Genomic DNA, 26,679 nt, shown 5'->3' on the forward strand with positions numbered 1-26,679 from the left:
GGCTCCCCTTGGCAGGGGAAGGCTTACTTGCCTCCAGTGGCTGTGTCCACTGATCCGTCCACTTGCCTCCACTAATCCGTCTCTTCAGGTAGGCAAACAGAGGGCTCCTGCCTCCTCGCCAGTCAGTCCCCAACTGAGCCAGGCTCCCATCTTTTCTCCCCCCTCCAGGCCTGGCATCGGCTGCAGGTATACCGGGGCGGGGCTAGCTGAGCACACAGGTTTTCTTTAACCCCTGCTGTGCCAGGTGGCCGTTCCTCTACTCCTTCACAGATGACTTGATTACAGTCAATAAGTACCTACATGGGGAACAAATATTTAATAATGGGCTCTTCAGCCTAGCAAAGAAAGGTATAACACGATCCAATAGCCCAAAGTTCAAGCTGGATTAATTGAGACTGGAAATAAGGCATACATTTTTAATGGTGAGAGTAATTAAACATTTGAACAATTTATTAAGTGTTGTGGGTGTATTCTGGCCATTACTAAAAAGCTCTAGGAATTATTTTGGGGCAGTTCTATGGCCTGTGTCATACAAGAAGGCAAACTAGATGTCACAATCAGGGCCTTGGAGCGGAGCCTGGAGCTGGAGCACAGACCAATAGTTTTTTCCCGGAGCTGGAGCGGAGCTGGAGCAGAGCAATTCAAAAATTTGATTGCTCCAAATCCCTGGGCACAATGGTCCCTTCAGGCCTTAGAATCTATGAATCTCTCCAGATTAGTACTTGAATGATAGTGAAGATGAAGCTCAGTCTGGATTTGAGGGAGGTGATGTTAGTGGTGTGGAGGAAGCATTTGACAGGGCTGTTACCGTAGAGAAGATTAATGCCTTCAATATTGAGGCTGTTTTCCATTCTTTCCCCAATGCATTCACTAAATTGCAGTGCACCTTATGCCACTTCAGAGAATTTCAGTAGTCAAATGTGCCTTTTAGATCTATTCCTTGCTAGATGCATAAGATCTCTACATTCAGACACAGAATTCACTATGGTAACCCATGCCTTTATTACCTCCAGATTGGATTTTGCTCCTTCACGTGGGACAATATATGAAGCCCACTTAATTATATCTCAAACTGAAATATATCCAAGACATACATGTTGATGTATTTCCCCTCATTTGTGGGTGGGATGTAGGTACACAGGTTACCCCATTAGGGGTAAAACCATGCCTACATTCTGGGGCCCTTCTCATTTACTTTGAGCCCTTCCTTTGCTTTCCCTGACCATAGCACTTTCCCTCTGGCCAACTGGGATGAATCCAGCATCTCTACTTTTGATATCTCTGATGCTGTATAATCAGGTGGCTGGGAAATCTTGAGGAATGGTGTGATCATTAGCAATCCCCTCTTATTTTCCCCCTTGAAAACAAAACTTTCAACCTCTGTGATATATCTGGTCTCTAGTGTCCCAGCAGTCAGAGCCTGAACACTTTTAACTGGGGGTCTCCAATGCGACATCAGAATGTATTACTTTTACTACTGTTTCTTTAGCCCATCTGTGTTATTTAATTTTTATTGCAGCTCAAAATGTTTTATGCTTTGAGTCTTTTCTACTTTTTTGTTCATGTTTGTCTTTTATCCATAGCAAAAAGATGTTTCTTCTAGTAAATCTTCTTGACAGTATTTTCTCTTGTTTGTTTTTTGTGTTCCCAGCTCACTAAGTCCCAGTGTAAAATGTTCAATTTATGTATTGACTCTTCACTATAAGTGGCAATACAGACCTGAAAACAAGCTCTTCCTTTGCAGCTAGAAGTCTCAAAATACAAACAAACATTTGTCTCACAGTTCTGAGCCAGTTCAGGCTTTGAGATGTTTGAATCCAGTTTGTTCACCCAGCCCTGGAATCATGTTTAAAAGGCTGATGTGATTTTCTTTTTTCTATGTAGAACGGACATATCAGGAGCTAATTACAGTAGGAAGATCTGACTTTTCACTAAAAAGAACTGGCATATAGTTAAAAAAAGAAATATTACTTTTATTATAGTGACAGCTGATAGCACCTTAAAGTAATATCAATATATAAATCTCTGGATTTAGCATGGTGAAATGCTTCAAGTTGAAACATACTATACAAATAAACGGCTCAATTCCGTCCACCACCACCTCAAAAAAAAAAAGTGCAAAAAAGAAAGATGGTGTAGTAGCTGGTTAGTTCAATTGGTGGTGAAAGTTAAGTATGAAGTTTGAAGTGGTTTCCATTATATACAGGGTTTGCAGTTTGGTTCAGTGGCTGTCAGCACCCCTACTATGCAAATTGTTCCAGCACCCCTGCCCAGAAGTATAATAGAAAAGATGTGTCCATTCTTGCAATTACTCTCTATGATTCATTTGCGGTCATATATTTTCTTCGAGAATACTTCACGGGAAATGTGTTATGTACCAAGTTAACGTCTCTTGAGAGCAACTTGAGTAGGATACTTCTGAGGCATAAAAGCTTTAAGTAGAAGAGGGTAATTTTGTGTATTTCCCTTGAAAGTGAAGAACCTCTCTCCCACTGTAGGTGCTTTTATGGCAATTAAAATTTACAACTACAAAAATATAAATCATACACAAACACAGAAAAATGCATCCTGGAATGCCATAAAAATCCACAGTAATACTTATCTACAGCAATACCAGTAACCCCTTATCTGACATCCCACCAGACTACACTGCACTCTGCCCTTTCCCCAGAAGCCTGAGGGGAAAAGATGATCCTTGCAGCCTCCGTTGGTGGTTTACAAATCTGGCTTCTGGCAGACCGAAGAAGGGAATGCATTCCAAAAGTGAGGCTCTGTCCCAGAAAATGACTTATGACCAGCGCCTACTTTTTAAACCAAGAGGGTGTTAGTTCAAGTGCTTTTGTTGCTCACGTAGCTGTTTCCCTCTCACATGAAGAGAAAAGCAGGCTCTTATGTAATGAGGTCCCAAGCCATTCAACTTAAAACCAACAATTTCTACCTGGGAGCTAATAGGCAGACAGTGCAGATTATGGTACAGTGATATGATGCGCTCCCTGTGTAAAATGCCCGTGATGTGTTCCACTTTATAAGTGTGCAGCTGCCATGAGTTTCATGGCTTAGGATTGCAGGACTGGGCCCTGGGGGTGAAATCCTACTCCATGGCAGTTAATAACAAACTCCATTGACTTCAGTAGGGCCAGGATTCCACCATAGGCGTTTACGGGTGTGAGAGATGTACATTCACCGACTCACATTAATTCCTTTCTGTTCACCACATTTTCGTCCTCCACTCTAGTCTCCCTTTTAACTCCAGCTTTCTTCTTTCATCAAAATCATTTCTTATTGTGAACATAAGATAAGCAGCACTCCAATATAGCTTTATTAATCCTAGCGGATACTGAGTGCAAGGGAAGTGGAGAGGATAAGAGTCTTTCTGATGAGAACAGAAGCTAATATGCTGTGTACAGTGTTTTTTGGTTTCTGGTGTTTATTTTTTGAGAAATCGTTGCTCATCCTTCAAGAATTTAAATAATTGGTTTCTTTGAATTATAAAAGCTGCATGTCACCAGCAATGCGTTTCCAGTGAGCACAAAAAATTTATAATGCATGGTTCTTAGGGCTTGCCAGCCTGCCACACACATAATTATCAAACCTGCAAATATTTGACAGTTGCTGGGTTTCTGTGTCTATTTTATGAAGCCCCATTCTCAAATGCTTGCTTCAATGTGAAGTTATCAGATTAATCAGGTTTCACTACAAATGTGCAAGCCATAACTCTGGAAATGTTCACTCCAAACTTGGCCAACGTTTGCCAGAAGTTCCAGCGAGAACTAGGTAATGTACTTCCCTGCTTTCTTTTCTCCAGACTCTTCCTGCCAGTTTATGCTGGAACGTTGGGGAAATTACTTTAGATCACCAAAATCCAGTTTGAATACCAAGAAGCAGCAGAAAGCAAACTTCAAAGTAACCTCTCAAGGGGTCAAAATATGAATAAAATAAAATAAAAAAGTAATAAAAGCCTCATTCATCTGGGGTCCTCTCCTGCTGGTTCTCTATCTAGGCACCTCACCCTTCCCCTTAATTTCTCTGGTGGTTACCCTCTCCTATTTGTTCACTCTCCTTAGTAGTTACCTACCCTTCTTTGCCTTCTTGATAGCTGTTCTCATCTTTGGCAACACCAATCTTCCTGATGGCAGTTTTGACCTCCTTTTCCCTTTCCCTGCCCACTCCTCCTTGTTCTCTCCTTTCTTCTCTATGCCATTATCACCTGCTCCTAATATTTCTTCACTCCTTCTTCTACCACTTTGATCCACCTATGAGCATTGGGGAAACTGAAACCAATCCACATCCCTGTTGATCACAGAAGGAAGAGCAGGCAGTGGTTACGGCACTATCAAAGGATGTAGGAGACCCAAGTTCAAGTCCTTCCTTCATCACAGACTTCCTTGGGCAAGTCACTTAGCCTCCCTGCCTCAATTCCCCATTTTTAGAATTGGTATAATAGGATCGCCTTATTGTGTTGCAAGGATAAATATATAAAAGATTCTGGTCACCTCATCTCAAAAAAGATATATTATAAATGATATATTGGAAAAGGAGGACAGAGAAGGACAATAAAAATGATTAGATGTATGGAATACCTTCCATAGATAGAGAAATTAAAAAGACTGGAACTATGCAGCTTGTAAGAGAGATTACTCTGGAGGGTTATGATAGACATCTATAGGCAGAGGTGAAAGTAAGTCGGTATGGTCCACAGCCGACAGTACCGGCAGGGCTGATAGGGGTGGTCGGGAGGGGGCAAAAGGGGCAGCTTCCGCAGGGCTTAGCAATTTAAAAGGGCCCAGGGCTTCCGGCAATGGCCAGAGCCCCTGGCCCTTTAAATAGCCACCAGAGCCCCGGTGCTGCTGCTACCGCGGTGGTCCGGCAGTAGTTTAAAGGGCCTGGGGCTCCCGGCTGCTGCTACCGCTACTGTGCCAGTAGCTGGAGCCCCAGGCCCTTTAAATCGCTCCCAGAGCCCTGGGGTAGCAGCAGCGGCCAGGAGTCCGGGCCCTTTAAATCGCCACCGGAGCCCCAGGCAGTGCAGGCCCAGCAGCGCTGAAGGGCTGACTGCGGGAATCTAGCCCCAGCCCCACCCCAGAGGCCCAGAGCTGCCCCCCCACCTTGCTCAGGACTCCAGCCACCCTGCTTACGTTACTTTCACACCTGTCTATAGGGTGACCATAGTCCCAATTTTGGCCAGGACAGTTCCCTTTTTAAACCCTGTCCTGAAAGTTATGACTTCTTTTTTGGCAAAACTGGGCATTTGTTCCATTTAGTCTTGCTCTGGGGGGGAAGGGGAAGAGGGGGGCATGGAGGAATGTTCAGGCAAGAGCAAACAGGACAAATGTCCAGTTTTGCCAAAAAAGTTGTGGCATCTGTGATGTCGGTTCCAGCGAGCGGCGACACCAGCCCCATGCAGCAGGACTCAGGCAAACCACGATGCCAAGTGGCTCGGCTCAGGCAAGCGGTGACACCAGGTGGCACAGGCCAGGCCCGTGTGGCAAGGCTTGGATCAGCATCTGAACACTGACCATCTTTTACCCAGTGTCCCGTTTTCAGCTTAGGAAAATATGGTCAACCTAGACATCTATAAAATCATGAATGGTATGAAGAGAGTAAGTAGGGAAGTATTATTTACCCCCCTTCACATAACACAAGAACTAAGGGATCATCCGATGAAATTAAGAGACAGCAGGTTTAAATAAACTTAAGGAAGTACTTCACTCAGCACACAGAGAACCTATGGAACTCATTGCCATTGGATGTTGTGAAGGCCAAAAGTATAACTGGGTTAAAAAAAGAAAAGTTCATGGAGGATAGGTCCATCACTGGCTATTAGCCAAAAGGGTCAGGGATGCAACTCCATGCCCCGGGTTTCCCTAAACTTCCAACTGCCAGAAGGTGGAACTAGACGACAGGGGATGAATCACACAAAATTGTCCTGTTCTGTTCATCCCCTTTGAAACATCTGGCACTGGCTACTGTCAGAAGACAGGGTACCGGGGTAGATGTAATATTGGTGTGGCCCAATATGGCCATTCTGATGAAGAGTAATGACTACTTTTTTCTGTAGTCCATTGTAACTTCTAGGGGAAAAGTTATTTCTCACAGGTTATTTTCAACAAAATGAGTTGCCTTTCACATGTTTTGCTGATTTCTAAGCAAGGGTTTCAAACACAATGGAAATGCAGTGCCTAGTGGAATGCAGAAGAATATATTCATTGCACACTTGCAGTCAGTTATTTTGCTGTGGGAGGAATGAATATAGAGATTTTTTCACCCACACAAATGTAACTGTAAAACAAACAAGCAGCAACAAAGGAAAAACAATTGGCAGGAGCATAAGATGAAGCAAAGCATATTATTTTTTCTAACTAATGGATCTGTTGAAAAAATTGAGCCACACAAATACCAACAACCAAAAACAATTTACCCCTTATATCCTCTAGTAACATGCCATATAGCTGATGAATATATGTGTCAAATGAATACACTCAATTATCATTCTAATTCGATATCCTGTCAGCAGCCTCAATACCACAACTGTCCTCATCTACCCCATCTACCCTTTTGTGGTAATATTGGGAGAAATATTTGTTACACAAATTCATGTTTGTTGTTGTTTTTACAATTTTTTTCTGTGTATAAGTTTAAAAAAAGTTTGTGAAATTGGAGCATTTAAAATAATCAATTTTTATTTCACATTATTTTTACCTATTGGAATGTTTGAGAAAGATTGAAAATCATTTTGGTTCTGAAAATACAGAAATAGTTTTGTAAAAAGTCAAGAGAACATGGTGGTCTCCAGAGGCCTTGGGGTTTAATGTATTAAATACATGACCGTGAGTCAAGTTGTCCAGAATTACTCTATTACTGTCAGGCTTTAATATTACTTTGTTCTGATACAGAACTTTACAGATAATTTTTAGTCAAGTTGGTAGATGTTATTATATATGGACATAGCAACAATAAGACACAGACACCATAATATGGTTAAATGCAGAGACCACAACTTTATTTAAAACTATTATCTAGCTGCAGTTACCACCCCCAAAGTACCCAGAAGGGTTGTTCCAATGTATATGTCAATGGGCACCAATGGCTTTGGTGGATTATAAACCTGAGGGTTGGTTTGCAGGCCATGCTCTCTTGCAACCCTCAGATCTTCCCAATGACCTTGATAGGAAGCCAGAGTCCTGACCTTCTCCCTTGCTCCACATCGGAGGTAGGAGAAATAATATAAGGGGAACCACAAGCTGTGTGAGGCACAGCGGCACACCACCTCATCATACAATGCTCTTCCCAGGACCAATGCCGAGGCAGCCCACTGGGTTGATTCAGGACGGGACTGAAACAGGGAGCCCACAATGGCTACCATACCTAGACAGCAAACTGTAACAACCCCCTCACGCTTCACCATCACCACCAAATGGGAGCCAATTACCCATCCCCATCCCCATCCCCACCACCCAATGGAAGCAAGTGGTAAGCAGGACAGGGCCCAGAGCCTGGACCCAGCATGTGACCTCCCTTCCCCGAACCATGCCCTGGGGCATAAGGGGTGGGATGTGAAAAGAAGTAGCTCCACAGGTTGAAGGCAAATGGAGGTAAGGGAAGGAGAGGGGAACATCACCTTAGCTGTTCCCACTTGAGGCCTCTCGCCCTACTCCAGCCTCAGAAGGTGACCATTGCTCCCAGCCCTGTGAAACCACACCCAGGCTAGTGAGTAAGAATTTCCATTTAACATATGGGAAAATTGAGGTTCAAAGAGTTTACATTATTTGTCCAAGATCACAAAGGAAGTCAGCGTCAAAACTAGTATCACACAACCAGGCCTATTGACTCTCAGTCCTATACAAATTGCATTAGAACATGTTATTGTCAGTTCATCTTTCTGCATCTCCCTCCCCATATAATGGGGATAATTCCTATTGACCTACCTGCATGTAATTGGGGACATCTTAAATCTTATATATTTTCAGGATTTCACATATGGTAAATATCATTGCCCCATCTTACATCTAGTGAAACTGAGAGGCAGTAGGGTCTGTCTACACTTTGAGCTGGAGGTATAAATTCCAACTTAAGGCGACATACCCATGCTAGTGCTGACTGAGCTAGCGTGCTAAAAAATACAGTGGCGCAAGTGGGCAAGCCAGCCTGAGTACATGCCTAGCATCCCAGATGAGACTGTACTAGGGGCCTCTCCTGCAGCTTGTGCTGCCATGGCTACACTCTGTTTTTAAAATGCCAGCTGTGTCAGACCTAGTGCAGGTATGTCTCCTTGAGCTGGAATATACTCCTGCAGCACAAAATGTAGATGTACCCATAGAGAGGTTCAGTGGTTTGCCTAGGAAGAATTGTGGGCTAGTGGGTTAACAGGAGTCTTAATTTCTCATCCTGGTTCTAACAGCGATTCCCTAGGTGATGACTTAGCTTTTCCGTGCCTCTCTTTTCCCAGATTTAAAATGGGGATAATGACATTTCTCACAACATTCCAAGCTGGTGCATTAGTGATAATTGTATTTGATTCTGTCATTCAGAATCTTCATCCAGTCTGCTTTGTTTAGGACTGGATTATTTTATAACTGATTGTAGTACAGTAGAAGACCAGCTAGAAACTAACATTTTTGTCAAGCTTTAGGCAGAAGTCTAATCCTGGGCATCCAGGAAATGACAACCAATATTCAATGTGCAGGAAAACATCAGGCAGTGCGGTCAAGGGCTGACATTTCACAGCAAACATGGTGAAGTTAGTAATGAAACTGACTTGACACTGCCATTGGCAATCCAGATTCCTGACAGTTTTTATCTCTGACTCTGTTTGCATTCTGATGGATTGGTTGCCCTTGACTTGTTTCCTGTCTACACATCCATAGTTAAATATTTGTAATTTCAGCCTGTAAATACACCCCGCCTGTCTCGGGAGCTATAAAAACTGGCTGGCAGGCCAAATCCAATGATCATCATATTTAGGCTCGTAATGAATTACATTCACTTTTGGTGAGCCAGTTCCACTTTAATTTCTGAATATTATGGTTCAAATTACTTGGTTGGATAAGGTACATGAGAGAGTTTAACTTGTACTTTGGGAGTTATGGATCCATTATAGAATGCAAAGGGCTAAATATTAGACTAAATTTTATTATATCATGCAGTTGTTTCGCTTCAGTGATGAATCTTCAGTCAGAAAAGAAATAATTGTAGGGATCTGTGACAGAACTAAGCAAAACTCTTAGAAAGAGCTGTGGGTAACATTTTAATTCTTGGTCATTTTTATAAGTCAGGATTAGAATATGTTTTAAAAGCCACATTAACTGATACCCAGAAGTCTTGATGCTTCTTAAGAACTGAGTTGCCTGACTCTAGCCTGTTTGTTCCATTAATGACATCAGAATACACCATTTATATCCTAGAGAGATACTACTAATGTATGACTTCCTCTGTCTATAGCTAGTATTATTTAGCTCATTACAGCACTATCCTTAAAGAAATATCCTTCTGTTATTGAATTATCATTGAGTAAATATCAGATTCTGAACTAATGTTTTAAATAGTTGAAATACAAGGTAATTTCCTAATTATAAATTATAATATTATATATCCTGAAGCAATTTTATGGTCCTTGCAATATTACTTAGATAAAGCCCTGATGAACACCCTATAAAACCATGATTTATTCTTCAGATTCTGTCCTTCCCAGGAAAGTCAGTGGGGTTGCCCCAGCGATAAGATCAATCTGTTTCTCTCTCTCTCTCTCTGTGTCCAGATTCTGATATTGTCATAGGTCACTGTAGTATCTGAGGAAGGGCAGAATTTTGTATGTTTTCATTAATGATGGAAACTCTGCTTCAAAAATCTGTTATGCAACCTATTAATAACATTAATGGTTGGTCTCCTTTAGTTTCTAAGAGCACTGCTAATTAAATTAGTTGCTGAGTAGCTAAAGGAATGTAGGTGCTGGATTGTAAATATGCCTGCTGTATGTTGTACTGTGGCATGTACAGATCATGCCTTGTATTAACCCAGCTCTCCCAGTGTTGTTTTTTAGTTTTGTTATTAGAGGTTAAAGAACAAATGTAATTGTAATATTCATAAAAGGCTGGCACTATTTACTCAGTGTTATGAAACTTCATTCAGTCTGTGTTTTCACTAGTTAGCTGATATGAGTTTTAGGGCGGTAATCTGAACAAGTTATAACTCCATCAGGCACACATCTCCTCCATAGTTGATTTTTATGATGGTTATTCCTGTTTAAAAAAGCAAGGAAGGCACATTCTTTTGTGTCCTAACAAATTTGTTCTAAAACGAACAAATATTGTAATTTAAGGAAATAATTATATACTCTGTTTTTGGTTATTATGCGGATAATCATTAGGAGAGTGGAAAATGGCAGCTCATCATCTAATGCCTTTTTGCTAAGGGAACTTTAGACACATCTTGGTAGCACATATATCCATCAAGAAGTTTGGTTTAAAAATTCAGAGGAGCCACTGAAATAAAATTAATAATCAGGTTTAAACTATTACCAATAATAAAATCTGAGCGAGCCTGTTCTGTACTCACCTAACATGTGCAACAGATTAGGATGGATTTAAGATAGTAATTTGCCTGGTCTTGTGATGACATTGTAGTTGAGAGCACTAAGCAGCTGGCACACACAAATGTAAGTAACAAAAATGAGTGTACCAGAAATGAAGTTTACCAAGGACTATCAAATAATCTGAGTGAGCCTCAGCCAACTTTTGCAGACTCTGAGCAACAGAAGGGCTGCTTCTTGTTCAGCGTGGGTAAAATACTCCCAGAAGTGATACACTAATTATTATTTTTTCTGACTGGCACTTTCTCTTCTTTCTCCTCTCTCCTATCTTCTTTTTGCCTTATTTTTATTTTTATTCTTCTAAGCCAAGTTTTTTAAAAATGGGTGTGTAAAGTTAAGCTCCCAAATCACTTTGTGTGAGATTTTTAAAGGCATTTAGGCATCTAAAAATGCAGATAGGAGCCATGAGGGAGTTTCCAAAGCACCCAAGCATGTAAGGAGACTAACTTGCATTTAAATCAATGAATTGAATTAAATGCATTCCCTTAGGCACTTTTGAAAATTCTGCCCCCAAGTCCATATTTAGACACCAACATAAATGACCTGATTACTGAAAGTGCTGTGTACCCAGCAGCTCCCTTTGACTTCAGTGGACGTTATGGACATTCAACAATTCTGAAAATTAGACCATTTATTTAAGTGCCTCAGTGTGGATTTAGGAACCTAGCTTTAGGCAAACAATTGTGAAAGTCTTGTCCCATTTCTTCTCCCCTCTCCTTTTCGTATCTTACTATCCTTTCTTATAACCAGTGGGTCTCCAGTTAAATTCAGAGAAAAATGCAATACTGTTAATTTATGAGTTGATTATGCCTTGAGGTTTGGGGCGCTTAATCCATTTTTATATTGTTCACTTTATGATAGAAAAACACTTTATGATAGAAAAACACTTTGTGATAGAAAAACTCAAGGGCTTTTGAGAGTGTTGTAAAAGACTCTGGCCATTGTGAAATGTACTGAGTTACTTCAGTACATTCATATTAAGTAAAATAAAGTTTTTAAAATATATGAAGTACATAGCATACTGGAGGTTTATAGGTACCTGGGGGTTCAGCTAGATGACCTACAGCAACATGTCTTTTCAGTCTTTAATTTATGTGAGCTGGATCGCTGCTTCCCTTTCTGCGAGTAAAGGGGACCTCTAACAGATGTCTGGGGACACCCAAAGAGAAGTAACGCTTGCTCTGTGGTATCATCCCCCTCCATGGGAGTGGTCTCTGAGTGATCTGCAGGGATCCCTGGCAGTGGAGGAGGCAGGGCCGCCCAAGGGGAGGGCAAGTGGGGCAATTTGCCCCAGGTCCCGGGCCCCACAGGGGCCCCCACGAGAGTTTTCGGCAGCAATTCGGCGGTGGGTCCTTCACTCGCTCCGGGACCCGCTGCCGAAGACCCCAGGCCCCCTGAATCCTCTGGGTGGCCCTGGGAGGAGGAGGAAGAGGTGGTAGAGTGGGATGGAGCAAAGCTGTGGGAACAGTTGCTTTCTGCAGTATTGTACCCTCCCCCAGACCCACAAGCAATACCCAAGTAAGATCATGCTGACCCTGTCAGAATTACTTATCTGTCATATATCTAAGGTATTTCTAAAGCACCTCAAAGTTAAATTATCAGCAACATATGTGTATGTCCCCCATCTGCAATATATATATACTGAAGGGAGATTAGGGAGAAATGGCCAGCAGGAAAATCCATGGGATCATGACTTCTATAGAAGCATGCTGCATGTGAGTCGGGACTGTCCCGATTTTGAGGAGTTTGTCCCGCGTCCCGACCAAAGTACGGTTGGGACGCCATTTGTCCCGATATTTTGTTTCGGTTTGTTTTTTTTTACATTCACCCGTTTTTGGCAGCAATTCGGCGGCGGGTGCTTCTGTCTTTGGCGACAAGGTTTATTACCCGCCACTGAAATGCCGCCAAAGACCCAGACGGGTGAGTGTAACCCCTGCGGCGGTCCCGATATTTTCCACTTAGCATCTGATCACCCTACGTGTGACACTCTGTGAAGGGAAAAGGACTTTGAAGATCACTGGTTATCCTTGGATTTAGAAGGCCCAGTTGCTTACTACTTCTTCTTTGGGAACAACCTCCTCTTTCTCCTAAGGTTTAATGATGCAATGACAATCCTATAATCAGGGACTCACAGAATTTCCTGTCTGCTAGGGACCTTTTTTCCATGTCTGGGGCAATCTGGATCTATGAATCTAATCATGAGATTAGCCTAAAAAAAAATCACTCAGACAGGAAAATTTGGGAGAAATAAACTGAAATAGGGGGATAAAACATTCCAACCCTCCCCAGCTTCAAATATTGAATATTTCCTATTTTTACATAAATTTGTTGAGCCTTGAAAGATCACTTTGTTTTAGATAATTCTAGGCTTAAAAGACTGGAATGATTTCTTTTTTTAAGAAAAAAAAGCAAGTTTGCTCTTCTGGTGAGTTTTTCCAATATTTGTAGCATTATATTGTCATAATATGAATTATGTGGTACATATTTTGTGTGCCAGATCTACTGGAATGAAAATTATAATATGAATCATTACTAGTGACCTTCTCAAGATGGGCATTTATTACCGCTGTTGTCACTGGATCATGTAACTTTTGAGACATTGAAATGTATTTACTAACTGCAAGAGTTTTGAGAGACATTCAAGAACGGTGATAAGGGCTGGATGAAATTTTGTAAAATACTGCATAGTTGTAGATTAAAAGAAACTGTACCCATTTTGCTCAGCTAAACAAGGGAAACACTCAGAAGTACTTGAGTGATATATATATGAATGATGTATTTGTATCTCCCCCCCCATTACCTTACCATTACTCACAGTTTTTAATGTATTTATCTTCACAACACCGATGTGAGGTAAAAGTGCTAATATCGTACTTTTAGTTATCATTCAGAATTCATAGCAACACTTTTCCTTCATTCCTATTAGATTAATTAGGTTGCCCAAAATAGTATGATTGCTGGTCTTGAGAATCAGGAGGACTGTAGAATAGCCTAAGACTCCTAGGGTATGTCTACACTGCGATAAAACACCCATAGCTGGCCCATGTGTCAGCTGACTCAGGCTCGTGAGGCTCGGGCGGTGGGGCTAAAACACTGCAGTGTAGTCGTTTGGGCTTGGCCTGGAGCTCAGGCTCTGGGACTCTCCCCACTTGTGGGGTCCCAGAATCTGGGCTCCAACCTGAGCCCAAAAGTCTACACTGCAATTTTACAGTCCCGTAGCCTGAGCCTCATGACTTAAGTTCCCCCTAAGCTGCACGTGGGCTCAGGGCTGCGGCGGGGAGAGATGCCGCTCCCCTAGCACGGACCTGCCATGGTAAGGAGAGGCGCCTTTTCCTGCCGGCCCCAGCAGGGACCTGCCTCGGACTTGCAGTGGCCAGGGGACAGGCGTCCCGCCCCTGGCCTCACCCCAGCCCCGGCATGGACCTGCCGCAGCCAGGGGAGAGGCGCCTCTCCCCCACTTCCCCCAGCCCAGGTGCCTCTGTGAGGAGAAAGAGCTGGGGGGAGTCCTCTCTCCCCGCTGTAGCCCCTGGGCAGCCTGCATCCCAAACCCCTCATCCCCAGCCCCACCTCAGAGCCTGCATCCCCAGGCAGAGCCCTCACCTCCCCCCCAAACCCTAAACCTCTGCCCCAGCCCTGAGCCCCTCATCCATGGCCCCACTCTGGAGCCCTCACCCCCTAATCCTCTGCCACAGCCCTGAGCCCCCCTTCCACACTCTGAACCCGTTGGCCCCACCCCCACCACATGAATTTTGTTATGTGAACTAATATAGAGGTGATGTGTCACACATCACTTCCATATTGGTGCACATAATAAAACCCATTCCATACATATGTGGGAAAAATTAGAGGGAACACTGCCATGACCTTGAGTCAGCTGACAGTAGGGTTGCCAGGCATCCAGTTTTTGACCGGAATGCCCAGTCGAAAAGGGATCCTGGTGGCTCCGGTAAGCACTGCTGACTGGGCCTTTAAAAGTCCAGTCAGCGGCGCACTGGGGCTAAGGCAGGTTCCCTACCTGCTCTGTCTCTGTGCAGTTCCCCGGAAGCGACTGGCATGTCCGGCCCCTAGGTGCAGGGCGGCCAGGGACCCTCCACGTGCTGCCCCCACCCTGAGCGCCGGCTCTGCAGCTCCCGTTGGTCAGGATGTGGTGGGGGCAGGGCCTTAGAGAAGGGGCGGGGCAGGAGGCGGGGCAAGAGTGTTCAGTTTTGTGCAATTAGAAAGTTGGCAACCCTAGCTGACACAGGTTAGGCACAACTGTTTTATTGCAGTGTAGACATACTCCTATTGACTTGAGTGAACTTTGCATCAGGCCCTTAGACCCAGATCATCAAAGATATTTAGGTGCCTAAACTCCCATTGATTGTAATGGGAGTTAGATGACGAAATCCCTTTGAAGATTTAGGCCCTAGAGACTTGGCTTTATGAGTGTGTTTATGTTTGATGCATCATTGTAGTTGGGCACTTTTGCTGTGAAGAATAAAATGAACCAGAAGGTCCCCTATGGCACAGAAGAGCGGAACGGAGGCTCCACTGTCAAGTCAACATGGCTGTATGGTTGGTGCTTGGCTGCTTGGAGGCAGGGGACTGAAGCTGTCAAGCAGCTGCCTAACACTCACTGAAATTTGTGGCAATACAACTGGAACTGCTAAGGCCAAAATTAGCACCTTTTCCATACTGGCCTTACTCTGTCCTCTGCCAGCAGAAGGTGAAAACACCTATGCCACATGGAAGTTTATTATTGTTGTTTTACTTATAAATACAATTTATAAATCCAAAACTGTGCTAGGCACTTTACAGGCAAGTATGAAGACCCAGTCCCTGCACTTAAGAGCTTACAATCTAATTAAATAATGTACACATGAAAGATGTGGCACAAAGGAAAGGGCCAGATTCTGCCATCCTTGCAATAAGACCTTACTCTGTAAGTAGCTCTATTTAAATCAGTGGGACCCCTTGTGGAGCAAAGTGCTACTCGACCTGAGTAAAGGTGGCAGAATCTGGGCCAAGGTGCAGAAGTTAAGCAAGAATGTTGTTAGATTCATGAGTTTTCTTTACAGATTTTATTTTATTTTTTGTGGAGGAGACGTCCTATTTGTTATATGGCACTGTGGAGAGATCCAGGATTGATGGGCCTTTTGAAACAAGGTTGCACTGCGTGTATGAATTTTAAACTATAAAAAGATATTGGAATTTTTAAACCAGGAGGACTGAAGTGCAGCTGTGACATCTCTTTAAATTATTAATCATATTGTGGTATATACATATTTTTACCTACTAGAAATGGGGGGAAAAAGATATTCTTATGCATTTCGAGCAAAAGTTGAAGGATGAAAACATATAAACAGATAACAGGTTCTTCTTGGAAGAGATGGCATTATGTCTAAATGGAAGTGGATCCTTCCCTGATCCTTTTTATTCTGTCAGAGTTGATGCATGGAGATTTTAATCTGTCCTTTTGCAGTACCAGAAATTAATTCCAAACCCACATACTCCACATTTCCTAATTAAATGTTTGAAAACTACTGGTATTTATACTTGCATGTGATTAGTTTATAAACTTCTTTATTTAGGACTTTTTGCTTTTAAACTAGCCTGGAGTCAATAAATCTCTTTACAGATGTCAATTTGGTCAGCAGTAAAGAGGTAAATAGAAACTAATGACACTCATCAAGCCCATGGCATGAATGATTTATTGGGCACAATCATTTAACACTTTCATAAAGTCAATATAAGGGAAAGAAACAGGTTTCTTATTATAGTAAACTGTATTTGTACTGTCAGCACACCATGATTTATGACAAACCTGTGGCCAGGATTAGGATATTATAAATGAAGGAAAATGGAAGGCTCATTAATTTTTTATACCCATAGGTAGAAGACATGCAGTGGGCTAGCAGAGATCATACTCATCCAGCATCTGTTTGCAGCCTGCCCTGTAAACCTGGGGAAAGAAAGAAAACAGTAAAGGGAGTGCCTTGCTGTTGGCACTGTGAACGCTGTGAAGGGTACCATTACCAAGTGGATGAGCTCACCTGTGAACTGTGCCCATTTAATAAGCGACCAAATGCCAACCGCACAGATTGCCAGCTTATTCCAATAATCAAACTGGAATGGCATTCTCCCTGGGCCATCGTGCCCGTGTTCATAGCTATTCTCGGAATTATTGCAACCACCTTTGTCATCGTGACATTTGTCCGCTACAATGACACACCCATCGTCAGGGCATCTGGCCGCGAACTCAGCTACGTGCTATTGACTGGGATTTTTCTCTGTTACTCTATCACTTTTTTAATGATCGCCGCTCCGGACACAGTGATCTGCTCATTTCGACGGCTCTTTTTAGGACTCGGCATGTGCTTCAGTTACTCTGCCTTGCTCACAAAAACTAATAGAATCCACAGAATATTTGAGCAAGGTAAAAAATCTGTCACAGCTCCAAAGTTTATTAGCCCGGCTTCCCAGTTGGTGATCACTTTCAGCCTCATATCCATGCAGCTTCTTGGAGTCTTCATCTGGTTTGCTGTTGATCCACCACATATCGTAGTAGACTATGGAGAGCAGAGGACACTTGATCCAGAAAATGCCAGGGGAGTTCTCAAATGTGACATTTCTGATCTTTCTCTCATTTGTTCCCTTGGATACAGTATTCTCTTGATGGTCACATGCACTGTGTATGCTATTAAAACAAGAGGGGTTCCAGAGACCTTCAATGAAGCAAAACCCATTGGATTTACTATGTACACCACCTGCATAATTTGGTTAGCTTTTATTCCAATCTTTTTTGGCACTGCGCAGTCCACAGAGAAGGTAAGTGACAATAAAATTAAGAATCAAATATTAACCTGCCTTTTTCAGTTACAATATTTGTAAAATTACATTAATTCAGTCTTATAAATTACTAATTCTGAATGTGAACACAAATTCCTAGACTATTAGGAAATGGAAGGTAATGGCATGTGTCTTTGGAAAGGTACATTTCCCGGGTTTTGTAACAAGATCTGGGATCTGACTATGACATGATTGCCATAATAACTTGGTCATTTTCTGGATACATCTTTTCCTTAAATGACTGCTTCCACTAATGCGTATTATTATCCTTTCATGATGCTCCAGTCTGTTATATGAAACGCTATAAATGTTTGCTGCCTAGCACAGAACTGATGCAAATAGATAGATTTCAAAACTCCGCAAAGATCTACTTACACTTGTCAAAAATAATGAAGAAGAATGTTTGGGTAGAATGAAAGTCATTACCTTTACCTGTCAGCCACACACATAAGTAAGTAAGTAAATAAATAAATACAAATATGGGGAGAAAAATGCCCAGTAAATTGAATATTGATCTCATATAAAACCTTACAGAAGGGCTCAGTTAATTAATTAATAGCTCCTTGAGAAATTAGGCTCATGAAAATGAGCTCTTTTGATGAGAGATTCAGTCTAACATGTTCAGAGGTCAGTTCTTCCTTGTTCAGTTGACAAGATCCTTATCAGTCAGGGAGAACCATATACAATACCTCAAACATTTAACTCTATCTCTCTTGCTTCTAATGGGAAGACAGAGACACGTCAGATATGCAAGTTTGTCTCCAGCTGACATTGGGAAAGATGGCAAATCTGCTAGGAAAGAGCAATAAAACACAGATCAATCGCCAAGATGGTTTGGAAAATCTTGAAAAGCAGAAATGTAGGGTATGAATCCCTGAACCAGATTCTCCTCCTGCTCCCATTCCTAATGGGTGATTTTTTTAAAAATTATTTTTTAAAATATCCAAAATATTTTCCAGAAAATGGATTACAGAATCTATCCCCATCAATGTATATGGAAACGGCTACATGCTTTCAACTGGCATAACCCCCTTGGCTTCAAAATTCAAAGTGTTATTGTGTGACTAAATAAAACACCTGCTGATTCAGGCGTAAAAGTTTTCAGGGGGAGCAGAGCTCATTAGTATGATCTTTTTCACTTCTGTAGATCAATGTGGCTTTCACCCAGGTTTCTTAAAAAAAAAAAAAAAAAAGCATTAAGCACGCTCACTGCTGAATAGGTCAGACTGCCAAAAAGCCAAGATCTGTAACCTGCCATGACTTGCATGGCCTTGTTCAGAATGAAAGGCCATTAATATTTTATGGAGAATTAAGCCCTAAGGTAGTGGCACAGCGTAGGTGCAGTAAGTAAAGCTGAAGAATTCTGACACTTATAATTGGAACTCGGAAATACTTTTAGCTGATAATCATATGTATGAACAGAGTTTAAATGCTGATGATTTTATGTATAGATTTAAGTCAGGAAAGACTTGTGTGGATAGAGATGCAATACTTATTATTTGAAAGAGAATGTTTTACCATTCAGGGCATGCTGAGTTTAGCAAGGGATGGTATTTGTGACTAAACAAATGTATTTCTGGATAATGGAAAATGCTATTTGGCCGGTGGTTCCGCAATGACTTTTAATTTACACAATAGGTTCACATTTATTTGACGCAAGAGATGACACACTCTCCACTTCTAAAGAAGAGAATAATAAACCCCTTTGTTTGGTTTCTTATGTGAACTCCCAAAGTGGACATATGAACATAACTAAATTTCCTGGGTTCTGGCACTAAACTTTGTTAGTAAGTTGTTGCATTTTTAAAAAATGATCGGTTATTCTTGTTCTTCATATGACGACTTTCAGGAGGGGAAAAAACAAATTAAAATGCTAATACAGTAGTTTTGCAATTCAAATAATTCTTTCAGCCTTTCTGCTTTTTGTTGTAAATAAAAACATGTTTCCACACCAAGCCTTATGGACATCATCACAATAGCTCAAGCATGCATGCAATTAAATTGTTTCTCTAAATGGGACAAAAACGTAATGACTAGTGCTCACGTATATAATAAGTGTCTGAATATACTCAGGCAAAGTTACTTGTAGTTTTCTCAGTTAATATCGAACTTCTAAAGACATGTTCTAAAGAAAGCTAATACACTATAAAATATGGTAATTGGAATTATGGTAATTGGAATTGCTTTTTGTACACCTATTTTTATCTGATAAGGAAATGATGGGATAAATTAAATGAAGTGGTGGTTTCTGAGGTGCTCATCACCCTGAACCTTGTCTGCAGTTATTTTAGAGCCCTCATATTATTTGGCTATATGGCTTGAGTTTGTTCAAAGGGAATCTAGCTATAAATTCGGGAACTTAAAGCACTGAATAAGAGCAAGGGTTGCATTCTTGAAATGCTGAAGGGAATAAAATTGAGCAAGGCAGTCTTTACATCCCAAATCTATTCCCAACTGGTATTTTACAGCATCTGTATCTCTAGACAGGCTCCTATTCATAATAATAATAAATAATAATAAATCGTTAAACATCTCTGAAAGTGTTCTGGGGTACTGTCAGGACTGGGGCATGAGCAGGAATCAGGGGCCTAGTGACCTGAGCAGGAGTCGGAGCTGGAGTCAGAAGTCAGGAATTGGAGTCAAGGGTCAGAACCAGTTAACCTGGAGTGAGGCAAGACAGGCAAGGCTGGGTCCAAGGCTGAAACAGGCCCAGAGCAGGGCTGGGGGCAAGCAGGCACAGGAGCTCTTGCAGCCATGGGATATGCTTTGAGCAGTCACTGTGGTGGTAGTGATGGTGGTGGTACTGCTATGGGGATTAAGAGCCGGTCTGCTGACTTTTCCAGCCAGTCAGGTGGTATAGCCATTCAGGTAGCCTAGGATAGGCCAGCTGCACTGGGTAGGTTGCGGAGGGACTGGCTCTACTGCAGGCCCTGCTTCCTGATGGGCACTTCCTTATCCCCTAAATGTTACTGATACGCACAACAAGCAGCAGAAACCAATATATTTTCTGGGAAGATCATATACACATATGCAATTGCCCATTCCAAGAACTAATGAGCACACAATTTAGGTAGAAAATGTTTTGGTATCTCCTATTTGCTTTGCTTCAGTCTTCACGGCTGAGGATGTTAGGGAGATTCCCAAACCTGAGCCACCTTTGTAGGTGACAAATCTGAGGAATTGTCACAGATTGAAGTGTCACTAGACGAGGTTTTGGAATTAATTGATAAAGTTAACAGTAACAAGTCACCGGGACCAGATGGCATTCACCCAAGAGTTCTGAAAGAACTCAAATGTGAAATTGCGGAACTATTAACTATGGTTTGTAACCTGTCCTTTAAATCAGCTTCTGTACCCAATGATTGGAAGATAGCTAATATAACGCCAATATTTAAAAAGGGCTCTAGAGGTGATCCCAGCAATTACAGACCAGTAACTCTAACATCACAGACACATTGAAGAACATAAATTGTTGGGCAAAAGTCAACATGGTTTCTGTACAGGGAAATCATGTCTTACTAATCTATCAGAGTTCTTTGAAGGGGTCAACAAACATGTGGACAAGCGGGATCCAGTGGACATAGTGTACTTAGATTTCCAGAAAGCCTTTGACAAGGTCCCTCACCAAAGGCTCTTACGTAAATTAAGTTGTCATGGGATAAGAGGGAAGATCCTTTCATGGATTGAGAACTGGTTAAAAGACAGGGAACAAAGGGTAGGAATAAATGGTAAATTTTCAGAATGGAGAGGGGTAACTAGTGGTGTTCCTCAAGGGTCACTCATAGGACCAATCCTATTCAACTTATTCATAAATGATCTGGAGAAAGGGGTAAACAGTGAGGTGGCAAAGTTTGCAGACGATACTAAACTGCTCAAGAGTTAAGACCAAAGCAGACTGTGAAGAACTTCAGAAAGATCTCACAAAACTAAGTGATTGGGCAACAAAATGGCAAATGAAATTTAATGTGGACAAATGTAAAGTAATACACATTGGAAAAAACAACCCCAACTATATATACAATATGATGGGGGCTAATTTAGCTACAACTAATCAGGAAAAAGATCTTGGAGTCATCATGGATAGTTCTCTGAAGACGTCCACGCAGTGTGCAGCGGCAGTCAAAAAAGCAAACAGGATGTTAAGAATCATTTAAAAAGGGATAGAGAATAAGACAGAGAATATCTTATTGCCCTTATATAAATCCACATCTTGAATACTGCGTACAGATGTGGTCTCCTCATCTCAAAAAAGATATACTGGCATTAGAAAAGGTTCAGAGAAGAGCAACTAAAATGATTAGGGTTTTGGAACTGATCCCATAATAGGAGAGATTAAAGAGGCTAGGACTTTTCAGCTTGGAAAAGAGGAGACTAAGGGGGGGATATGATAGAGGTACGTAAAATCATGAGTGGTGTGAAGAAAGTGAATAAAGAAAAGTTATTTACTTGTTCCCATAATATAAGAACTAGGGGCCACCAAATGAAATTAATGGGCAGCAGGTTTAAAACAAATAAAAGGAAGTTGTTCTTCACACAGCACACGGTCAACCTGTGGAACTCCTTGCCTGAGGAGGTTGTGAAGGCTAGGACTATAACAGGGTTTAAAAGAGAACTAGATAAATTCATGAAGGTTAAGTCTATTAATTGCTATTAGCCACGATGGGTAAGGAATGGTGTCCCTAGCCTCTGTTTGTCAGAGGGTGGAGATGGATGGCAGGAGAGAGATCACTTGATCATTACCTGTTAGGTTCACTCCCTCTGGGGCACCTGGCATTGTCCACTGTCGGTAGACAGGATACTGGGTGGATGGACCTTTGGTCTGACACAGTATGGCCATTCTTATGTTCTTATTTTCTTATTGTTCTTTCACTCCCAAGATATTTACATTGATAAACAGAGAGACAAGGTAATTTAAACAGCTTGCTATTTGAAACTAACAGAAGGCCTGATCCAAAGTCCATTAATCTATGGAAAGATGCCCATTGACATTAGTGGTATTTGAAGAAATCCTAGAAGATGTAAGAGTCCAGTGAGTTTTTGGACAGGATGAAGCTGAGTTTGAATGTACAACTATTAGAAAAAATGTGGACCCTGATCCATTAAGTCAACAATTAAGCACTGATGTTAATTGTCTCAAGCACATGCTGAAAGTTAAGAATGTGCTTAAGTGTTTGCTGAATGGGGTAGACTGCTGAGTCGGTGTCTTAATGAACCAGATGCTGGATTGAACTTTAGACATATGTAAGAGGCACTGGAGATTGAGGAAAAGAAAAGGTTTATGTGGGTATTCAAGATTATAATTACTAGGCCAAATCCTCAGCTGGTGGAAATCAGTGTAACTTCACTGAAGTCAATAGAGCTAGGCTGATGTACCCCAGTTCAGGTTCTGGCCCAATGTATGTAGCTTGTAATTAATAGCCCCATTATGATCGTTTTTCTACTCACCTTCTGGTTATCTGTAAGTATGTAGGTGTAAAAATAAAACGTAGTTGGGAGGATTTAGAAACATATGAGAAAAAAAAGTAGCAAATAAGCAAAGGCACAAAAACCTTCTGAACCTTTCTTGATCCTAGTCTGATGATTTTTATAAATTTCCAGACACTTCAGTTATCTTGAAACTCAACCAGCAGAACATCAAACCGACATACATGCCTAAGAAAGCCATTCTTCTGATTATCATTTCTGCAGAATTTCAGTTTGTGGCTGTTGCTACTAGCGGGATTCACAGATGCAGACAAGAACAGTATGCAGGTTTTGTTCATCAGCAGTTTCCATCGTGAGCCTAAGTGTAGGAGCAAAAAAGGGTAATGACTCTGCTGAGTATTGTTGGACTGACTTTCTCTTTCGTCATTTTGTCACTTCATGATTATGCTGTTGTCTTCCATTATAAAAAAGGGAAACCTACTAAGGGCATTGAAAGGTATTTCAAAGATATATTGGGATAATGGGAAAAAATTGTCCTCAAGACATAAAACACTATATCCTTAACGCAGAAGTAAATGTCACTGAGGTGCTTGAAGTGGAAAGCGGAAAAACTGTACAAGATAGCATTCCAGCCTGCATATCCTTTGACCTCACATTTGCATGGCAGAATGTTAAAATATTGGGATTTTCTGAAATAGAGATCTCTTAAAATGTCATGATGGTTGGAATGCTGTAGAATAAAAAGTGAAGTTGGCTGAATGATTAAAACAGATGTTTTATGAACCACTGGGTAAAATTAAGTTACAACGGCAGACTGCACAAGAATCGGCAGAGGATAAATGACTGTCTAAAATACATCTCTATTTGGTGAAAAGATCTACTTTAATTTCCTTGCATTACTTGTTTTACAAGTTTTGACAGGTGGATGAATCATGTTCATTCAGATAATAAAGATATCATTTATTATATTAGCCTAGCACTTTTCTGTTTTGAGTGAATATACCAATACTTGTTTTCCATTTTGCAAAAGAAAGGAGGCTTGTACTTTTGGATAAGGAAAAAGTACCCAGAGAAAACACTAAGTCATTCTCCCGTCTCCTCATTCCTCCCCCCACTCCGAAAGCGGTGAAATAACTGCAAGGGGTAATTTAAAGAGACAGGAACATTTCAGTATATTTCCAAACTATGCCTACAACTTTGATCTTTTCTCCAACAAGTAGAGTAAAGGCAAATTAAAAAGTATGGCATAAACAGATAATATGAGTGTTCCCATACATTATTATTCTTACTGCCTTACTAGTCCCACAGTTCTTAAGCTGTTGTACATAGACCCAAGGTGATTGATGGAGCAATAGCTGGTAGTGTGCAGAGAACTTGCTGGTCACATGACATGGCTCTCCTACTTGTTACCAGCTGCTAAGTCACTTAAAAGAAGATCAAAATACATCTGATCATTTCATAATACTAATTGTCTATGCAAACTGTTGCTGTACTTGTAATAAGGATATTATTCAATTTCCAATGGGAGGGAGATGCGACCCCAGGAGACTATCTATTAAATTTGTGGTCCAAACAATGAAAAAGCTTGAGAACTCTGGTGCAGGTAAATTCCCTCTGCCCACCCTACATTTCTGGAGATGTTGGTCAAATATTTTTCTTCTAATATTTATTTCACTTATGATGAATTCAAAATGATTTGAAGGTTACATTAAGAAAGCAAAATGTCTGATAATGCTTCATACTTTGCTAATGAACCAGCCTGCACTCCGAGTTTTCTTCATCTCAAAATATCATCCCACTAGTCCTGATGATATTCAGAGATGTGTCTCTGAAGGTAGTCCATCGTGTACACATCTCAGCACCAAAGAAAGAAAGCAGACCTTGAGAAAGGGAACTCATCATGTTAAAATTTCTTTCATCTTGTTACTAATGTCTGTATTGAGTTTAATTGAATCCTTCGCTCCTGTGTAACAAACCACTTAAGAATTCAGCTAGCAGTGATGAACACTTTTTTGGTAGAACCATCAATGTACAGCGTTAGGGTGTGCACACTTAGCAGACTGTGGGACTGATATTCCTCTCACTTTCACTATTTTTGCTCCAGTTGAACTCAACTGATTTCAGTGGCATTACTCTTGATTTGCACCAGTATAAGTGAGAAGAGAATCAGGCCCTAAGTTTTTTGTTGTTCCAAAAATGTATTTTATTAATTAAATAGTTCTTCAGTTTTAAACTTTTTCTAGTAATCTCAAATAAATCATGACATTTGATATCTTCAAAGGGCTGAGCAAGGGACTGTGTGTTTTTTACAATGCTCCAGGAGCAGAATGGGAACTATCGTCTGACTCAGAATCTAGGCTCCATGAGCTCTGTGGGGGAAGTACCCTGCTCCAGGCCTATACCTGGAGCAGCACACTTCCCCTTATGTGTCAGACAGTGAAGCTCCCCTGTGCAGTTGTGGATCAGAGCCGCTTCTGTCCACTTGTTCAACTAGTGAATGCAGAAGTACTGCAAGGCTATTATCCCTTTCTCTCCCACCCACGATCCAGATAACCAGTGAAAGACAGTAAGTCAGTGCTTGTGCTCCGTGTGATCTTGGGACCTTTAAGCTTGCACCTGCAGTGTCCACAGGGGGAATTACAGCATGGAACTTTGGTGTGCACTGCTGTTCACACCCTCTTCATCCAAACTGTGGAGTGTAGACATATCCATAGTGGGATGTATATGGCGCATAGGCCATGTGCTGGTCCTCTTCATAGGCAAGAATTTCACCTTATCTGCATACACTCAAGGCCCTGATTCCTGTGCAGTATATATTGTTCCTTTCACTGTGCTCTTTGAATGAATGGGGTGGTTTTCTTCAAGGCTTTGTTGATCAAAAATGTGGAATTCAGCCCAAATGACATATTTTTCGTCTTAGGCACCAGCTTCTTAGCTCTCTGCAGATAGCTTCTGAGAAAGCAGGGCTATTGGGGCAGCTTGAGGCTATGTCTACACTGGTAACTGAACGACGTAACGTTTGTCTTTCAAAGGTGTTAAAAAAACAGCCTGAAAGACAAAAGTGTTCTGCAAAGCTGCTTCATTGCCTGAGGGAAGGATTCTATTCCCCCAGTCATCTTTAGGGGTAGATTTAAGATTTGGCCTATATGCAGTATGTTCTTTCATATTCTTCTTTGTCTTGACAAGAATAGGTTTATTTTGCGCCACTTTTAATCTTGTTAACAGCTTTTTGTCCTGAAAATATGGCTTTAGCAGTAGTAATTGGCAAATCTAAAAGAAACTATTGTGTAGAAATCAGGATGGAAATCTTGCTGGAACAGCCTTTCTTGTGAGATTTCTGGTACTTCTTAGTTCCTGCTGAGTTGGAAATAGAACAGAAATAGCTTTTCTTGTGGCATCTTAGTATTTTTACTTTGGTCATAACTAGAAAAGCACATGTAAAAAATGCAAAAGAGAAAACGGTTCAAACATTAAAGAAAGCTTTTGTCTCAATTGTGCATGGAAATTCAGCTTATTTTTTATTTTTATCCACCCCTAGTAAGAATGCTAATTCTATATATGCCTTGTAACACTGAACTAGCCTACTTAGATTTTGTCAATATTGTGCAGTTTGATTGAGAATTTCTATTCATCCCCGTTTATATGTTCAAGAAGCTGTAAGAGCTAAAGCAGGAAGCCAATTAACATACAAGATATATCCCTGGAGTTTCATTGGGTATTGATGATGCTGTATTTTAGTCCAGATTCTACAAATCTAGTCAAAGTTTATAGTCTGTTATGGAGATATTAGGCATTAAAATTACATCTCACACTCATTATAAAGATGGTAATATTGAGAGTCAGAT

At 41.2% G+C, this 26,679-nt stretch overlaps 1 protein-coding gene across 1 annotated transcript in view; it reads left to right on the top strand.

Annotated features, from left to right (window-relative positions):
• GRM8 (glutamate metabotropic receptor 8) overlaps positions 1–26,679 on the top strand; it is a 470,840-nt gene that overhangs the window by 398,783 nt on the left and 45,378 nt on the right. Inside the window, exon 8 of the mRNA XM_024196844.1 lies at positions 16,454–17,389. Coding sequence (XP_024052612.1) covers positions 16,454–17,389 — 936 coding nt within the window. The remainder of the gene's footprint in view (positions 1–16,453; positions 17,390–26,679) is intronic.

Source organism: Terrapene carolina, unplaced genomic scaffold, assembly GCF_002925995.2.
Source record: "Terrapene carolina triunguis isolate 2854851 unplaced genomic scaffold, T_m_triunguis-2.0 Scaffold68, whole genome shotgun sequence".
Taxonomy (NCBI): Eukaryota; Metazoa; Chordata; order Testudines; family Emydidae; genus Terrapene; species Terrapene triunguis.